The 6,653-nt window shown below is 64.3% G+C and overlaps 1 protein-coding gene across 6 annotated transcripts; it reads left to right on the forward strand.

The window, feature by feature from the left end:
- Positions 1 to 325: 325 nt before the first annotated feature.
- LOC122547007 (zinc finger and BTB domain-containing protein 4-like) lies at positions 326 to 5,611 on the forward strand. Of its 6 annotated transcripts, none has more exons than XM_043685606.1 (2): positions 326 to 1,998; positions 2,053 to 5,611. In XM_043685606.1, exons 1-2 carry the CDS (start codon positions 439 to 441, stop codon positions 4,354 to 4,356), a joined length of 3,864 nt encoding a protein of 1,287 aa, XP_043541541.1. In that variant the 5' UTR covers positions 326 to 438; the 3' UTR covers positions 4,357 to 5,611. The 6 variants fall into 6 exon arrangements, with proteins under 6 accessions (XP_043541541.1, XP_043541542.1, XP_043541540.1 ...); XM_043685607.1 differs by having other exon boundaries at positions 326 to 1,867; positions 1,949 to 5,611; XM_043685605.1 differs by having other exon boundaries at positions 326 to 1,797; positions 1,852 to 5,611.
- Positions 5,612 to 6,653: the final 1,042 nt, after the last annotated feature.

Genomic DNA, 6,653 nt, shown 5'->3' on the forward strand with positions numbered 1-6,653 from the left:
GTGCCTGACGGTGCTGCCCAGCAGTAAGGTGATGTCTCTGGGGGGTGGTGTGTGTGTGTGTCTGACGGTGCTGCCCAGCAGTAAGGTGATGTCTCTGGGGTGGTGGTGTGTGTGTGTGTGCCTGACGGTGCTGCCCAGCAGTAAGGTGATGTCTCTGGGTGTGTGTGTGTGTGTGTCTGACGGTGCTGCCCAGCAGTAAGGTGTTGTCTCTGGGGGGTGGTGTGTGTGTGTGTCTGACGGTGCTGCCCAGCAGTAAGGCGATGTCTCTGGGGGGTGGTGTGTGTGTGCCTGACGGTGCTGCCCAGCAGTAAGGTGATGTCTCTGGGGGGTGGTGTGTGTGTGTGTCTGACGGTGCTGCCCAGCAGTAAGGCGACGTCTCTGGGGGGTGGTGGTGTGTGTGTCTGACGGTGCTGTGCCCTTGTCTGATTCCCAGGTGACATGGCCTACAGTTTCGAGGTGGTGGACCGGGCTCACTGCCGGCTCCTGCTGGAGCAGCTGAACGAGCAGAGGCTGCGGGGCCGCTTCTGCGACGTGACCATCGTGGTGCAGGACAGCAAGTTCAAGGCGCACCAGAACATCCTGGCGGCCTTCAGCTGCTACTTCCGGGATCGCCTGGGCGGCCCCGGGCCCGGCCCTGACCCCGGCCCCGGCCCTGACCCCGGCCCCGGGCCCGGCCCCGCCGCCGAGCCCGTGCTGGAGCTCCGCGAGATCAGGGCCGAGGTGTTCGCCAAGATCCTCAACTTCATCTACAGCTCGCGGCTGGTGGTCGAGCGGCTGGAGGAGGCGGACGCGCTGGCCAGCGCGGGTCACCGCCTGGGCATCCACTTCCTGCAGGAGCTGCTGCTGCGGCCCCCCGCCCGCTGTCCGACCCCGCCGGGCGGCCCGCGGGGGGCCCGGGACACCGACACCGACACCGCGGGCCCCGGAGCGCCCTCGGCCATCGACCTGACCGGGCCCTGTCCCCGCCCCCGCCGCGGGGCGGACGCCGCCGACCCGGAGCACGGCTGCGGGGCCGCCCGGGGGCTGCTCACCCTCAGCGCCGTCGCGGTCAGGGGCCTCGGCTTCGAGGCGGAGCAGCCCCGAGGCCCCTCCACCTCCCCCTCCCCCTCCCCGCCGCCGCCGCCTCCCGGGGACACCGCGGGCCCCGAGCTCAGCTGCAGGCACTGCTTCAGGCCCTTCGTCCACCTCAAGAGGCTGCAGAGCCACCAGACGGTGTGCGCGCGCGGGGCCGGGGGCGCGGACGGGGACGCGGAGCGGGAGCGCGAGCGCGAGCCGCCCGGGCCCCGGGGAAGCGGCGGCGGCAAGAGCCGGCGGAGGGATACACCGCCGGGCGGCGAGGGGGACGACCACGTGGTGAAGGTGGTGGACGGTCACGTGCTGTACTCCTGCGCGGTCTGCGAACGCTCTTACGTCACTCTGTCCAGCCTCAAGCGCCACGCGAACGTGCACTCGTGGCGCCGCAGGTACCCGTGCCGCTTCTGCGACAAGGTCTTCGCCCTGGCCGAATACCGCACCAAGCACGAGGTGTGGCACACCGGGGAGCGACGGTACCAGTGCATCTTCTGCTGGGAGGCCTTTGTCACCTACTACAACCTGAAGACCCACCAGAAATCCTTCCACGGTGTCGACCCGGGGCTCACCATCAGCCAGAAAACCCCCAACGGCGGCTACAAACCCAAACTCAACGCCTTCAAGCTCTACCGCCTGCTCCCCATGAGGAGCCACAAGAGGCCGTACAAGACGTACAGCCACTCCGCCCCTCCCACTGTCGCCATGGAGACTCCTCCTCCTGCTGTCCTAGTGGAGACAGCCCCTCCCACTGTCGCCATGGAGACTCCTCCTCCTGCTGTCCTCGTGGAGACTGCCCCTCCCACTGTCGGCATGGAGACAGCCCCGCCCACCGTCTCCATGGAGACTCCTCCGCCTGCTGTCCTCGTGGAGACAGCCCCTCCCACTGTCTCCATGGAGACTCCTCCTCCTACCGTCCCCGTGCATACAGCCCCTCCCACTGTCCTCGTGGAGAAGGCCCCTCCCACTGTCCTCGTGGAGAAGGCCCCTCCCACTGTCCTCGTGGATACAGCCCCTCCCACTGTCCTCTTGGAGAAGGCCCCTCCCACTGTCCTCGTAGATACAGCCCCTCCCACTGTCCCCGTGGAGACAGCCCCTCCCACCGTCCCCATGGAGACAGCCCCTCCCACCGTCCACGTGGACAATGCCCCGCCTACCATCACCGTGGAGACAGCCCCACCCACCATGGAGTCAGCCCTACCCGATGTCGCCATGGAGACTCCCCCTCCCACCGTCCCTGTGGAGACGCCCCCCTCAGCCGTTTCCACGGAGACGCACACCCACCCGCCCAGCTCAGTGTCCCCCACCGCACTCCCCTCCTCCCGGCTGACCTCCCTCTGCCCTGAAGGCAGTGCCGCCTCCAGCCAGAGAGAGCCATCCTCCCTCCGGCAGCGGCCCATCCGACCCTTCCTCGGCCCCGAGGGGGTGACCCCGGGGCACTCGGTCATCACGTACGGGGGCCCCCCACCCTCCTCCTCCTCCTCCACCTCTTCGGTGATTGTGGCACTACCATCCACCGTCACCCACCGTGGGCAGTCCACCGTCATTGCTTACAACGGCAAGTGCCCACCCGAGCACCACGGGCCTAGCACCGTCACCACGGAGAGACCAGTGAGAAGTCGGAGCCCACCAATCCACCGCGACCCTTCGCCCACCAGCGCCCGCCAGAACCAGAAAGAACCGCGGGTGTCAAAGGTCAACAGGCAGGCGGGTGGCGCCGGCGAGGGGAGGACCATGACCTACGTGGCGAAGCCGGCGTGCCCGGGCACCGCCAACGAGAGTCGGTCAGCGCCACTCTGCTGCATCACCGTCCGCATCGGGGAGGAGGCGTTCGTCAAACGGAGAATCTCGGAGTCTGACCTCATCCGGGACGAGGGAGGGGCGAGCTGCACCGAGGGGGCAGAGGGAGAGCACCAGCCGAGGGTGAGGAGGAGGAGGCGGAGAAGGCGGAGGCGGAGGAGTGACGGTTACTCCCTCGGCCAAGACTCCGAGGACGAAGACAGCGACCGCGAGGACAACCTCTGGAGGCCTTACTACTCCTACAAGCCCAAGAGGCGGGCGCCGGGCTCCCTCCACAGGCCACGCAGGGTGGGATGGCACCGCCGGCTACGTTACCGTCCCCCTCCCCCCGGGGCGCCCCCAGCGACAGATGGCACCCACCACCAATGCGAGGTGCCCGGGGATGGAGACCTCCCAGCCGTGGCCGGGATCCCACGGGAGGGGCTGTGGCCCCCATCCCCACGGAGCCCAGCCGACACCGACGGTGACCACTCTCCTCGTGCGAACGGCAGGAGGACACTCGCCGGGCGCCACCTGGGCAACCGCCTGGCGAAGACAGACCCCTCCGCCCCGGGGAGGGGTGGGAGCCGACCTCTGGGGGAGGGGGAGGAGGGGGCTGGAACGTCAAGGCTGGACCTGCGAACGAGACTGCCGACGGTCGGTGTAGATCCGGACGCCATGGTTAGCTGCCCGTCACCTCGGGAAGTGGCGGTAGTGCAGCCAGCACACGGGGAAGGGAAGAGGACCGCGGAGCCGCGGGGGGGAGAGAGCGCCACGGACGCCCGTGGCCGGCTTTCGGCGCCGACATGCCCCTCCCCCGCTGATTGGGAGCCGCCCCGGGACACTGGGATGGCCAGCAAGAACCGCCTGGTGCAGGACGGCACCGGCCCGGCACATCGAACTCTGCTGCCGGAGGACAGTGAGTCCCGGGCTTTGGGCACCCCGGATACTGGGTGTCCCTACCCCCACCCCCAGCTGAGCCCGCGCCAAGAGGGTGGGGGTAGTTCCCCCGGCAACAGCAGGCCTGGAGCAGAGGCGTTGGTGCCGCAGGAAGGGAGCCACCACCTCCACACCCTGGAGCCGGCAGAGTGCAGACGGGCAGGCACCGGGCCAGAGTTCCCGCTCCAGGAATACCCCATCCCCCTGCTGACCAATGGGAACTGCTGCCCACACAGCAAGATCCCGTGCCCGGAGCGGGCGAAGCCGGCCGAGGGAGGACTGAGCAAGGTGACCTTCTACCAGGACCCCTACCCGCTGATGTATGGGCACCAGCTGCTGACCAGCACCTACCCGTACCCTTTCACCCACGTCTCCCCGCTCCCCCTCGCCCTCAACATGGTCATCCGGGACAACAAGGCCCAGCATTTGCCCCTCCTGCAGAGGATGTTCGTCTACCCTAGCCCCTGCCTTGGTGACACCACCCCACTGGGCACCGGGGAGAGTGGGGGCTGTGACGAGGCAGGGGGGCGGGAGCTGGTCACTGGGCAGAAGGACTCCTCATTATACTGAGGTACCCGACTCTCCCCCCCCCCCTCCCCCCCCCCAAACCTAGCCTCTCCTTGGGCCGGGGGGTCATCGTCACTTGGTGTTGGATCTTCCTCAGTGACATGGCAGGTGAGGGGGTGGGGGAGGGGGAATTGCTGGGCTCACTGAGGATAGAGCGGGATGTCAAATTGAGTGAGGTCACGCCCTCGGGTTGGCCATTTTGGGAATGGTCAGGGAATATATCAGTCTCTTTCCCGCTCGACAGAAGGCCCACTCCTTACACCCTCCCCCACCCACCCGTCATTTTTCCACTGGTTAGTGGAGATGCTAACGGCATTGTCCGTGCTCTGTTAGGGGTGGGGGGGAGATGTTTCCAAGGGTGGTCCCGGTCAGGAGAGAGTTTGTAACTGTCGCCCGTGCGTTCTCACCGTGTTGAGATGTAACATTCACCAAATGTCAACAAAACAGGAGGAGCTTCTGGTTAGAGACAGAGAGGGAGGGATGAAGAGGGAAGGAGAGAAGGAGAGAGAGGGAGGTAGGAGATAGATGATCATCTAAAAGGGTGTCCGAGATCTGGTCAGTGATTCAGTAGGTCTCGGTGGATTTAACAGGCCTCAGGCCTCACTTTGGGGCATTGGCAAATTGTCAATAGGTGACTCTGCCCAGAATCACCCACTTAACCCTTGCCCTCCCCCTCCCCCAAAATATAACATGGCCCCAAGGAAACTGAACCACCATAAATAGAAATTGGGCCATACCATCTGTGCTTCATCCAGAGGCTCACTGATGATTTTACTTAGTCTGGTGACGAAACGTCTGAAAACGAACCTTCCAGCTCAGTGAGCAAACCTACATCCAGAACATGGCTGCCAAATATTGCCCGGTAATGGTCAGTGTGAGACAATTGTGGGGTCAGACCAGGGAGTGTCCTATTGCCTCCAAGTGCAGTGACTCTCAATGCAGCCAGAGAGTGAACCTGTGATCCTGCCCCCCCCACCAAACTTGGATGATTCCCACCCCCCCACCCCATGGCCAATGTCTGCCCAGCGTGAGCATGCCCCACGGTGCAGGGTATTCAGGAGATGGAGTTTGGGTCCAGCTGTTACTGTTGTGGGTCTACGTGGGGCCTGGTAAATAGAAACCACCTTAAAACAAATATACGGAATTGATCAACACAAACTCTTCAATTTACAGGGACCCACGGTACAACAGCACTGGGAGGGGTGCTGGGAGCAGGCACTGGGTGGATGCACTGGGCACTGGATGGATGCACTGGGCCCTGGGTAGAGGCACTGGGCCCTGGGTGGAAGCACTGGACCCTGGGTACAGGCAGTGGACCCTGGGTGGAGGCACTGGGCACTGGGTGGAGGCACTGGATACTGGGTGGATGCACTGGGCACTGGGTGGAGGCACTCGGTAATGGGAACGGGCACCAGGTGGAGGCAATGGGACCTTGCACTGGGTGGAGGCACTGGAAGTGGGCACTGAGTGGGGGCTCTAGGCACTGGGTGGAGACGCTGGGAGTAGGCACTGGGTGGAGGCATTGGGAACTGGGAGTGGGCACTGGGTGTAGGCACTGGAAGCAGGCACTGGGTGGAGACACTGGGAGTGGGCACTGGGAGCAGGGACTGGGTGGAGACACTGGGAGCAGGGACTGGGTGGAGGCACTGGGAGCGGCACTGGGTGGAGACACTGGGAGTGGGAACTGGGAGTGGACACTGGGAGCAGGCATTGGATGGAGGCTCTGGGAACTGGGAGTTGGCATTGGATGGAGGCTCTGGGCACTGGGAGTGTGCACTGGGAGCAGGCATTGGATGGAGGCTCTGGGAACTGGGAGTTGGCACTTGGTGGAGGCTCTAGGCACTGGGTGGAGACTCTGGGCACTGGGAGCAGGCACTGGGTAGAGGCTCTGGGCACTGGGTGGAGGCACTGAGAGGGACACTGAGTGCTGACTGTACACACGGCCTCCCTCCTGCCAGCCTCTGAGGATATACAATGAAGACAAGCAGCAAGAGGCCATTCAGCCCCGGTGACCTCATTCTGCCATCCAATCAGATTGTAGCTGACCTCTCCCTCTCTCTCTCTCTCTCTCTCCCACACACACTCACTCACTCTCTCACACTGTCTCTCTGTCACACTCTCTCTAACACGCACACACCTTAACACACGCTCACACTCTCAGTTCAAGTACAAAGTACAAACCAAAGCAACTGGTCACGAGGGACAGGGAACACTTTTAACAGGCAATTCAATAACAGAGATCTGTAACACTGTCCAGCCACTACACCCCTTCCAACCACTCCCTATCTGTAACCCCCTCC

The sequence above is a fragment of the Chiloscyllium plagiosum genome, unplaced genomic scaffold (assembly GCF_004010195.1).
Source record: "Chiloscyllium plagiosum isolate BGI_BamShark_2017 unplaced genomic scaffold, ASM401019v2 scaf_4864, whole genome shotgun sequence".
Taxonomy (NCBI): Eukaryota; Metazoa; Chordata; class Chondrichthyes; order Orectolobiformes; family Hemiscylliidae; genus Chiloscyllium; species Chiloscyllium plagiosum.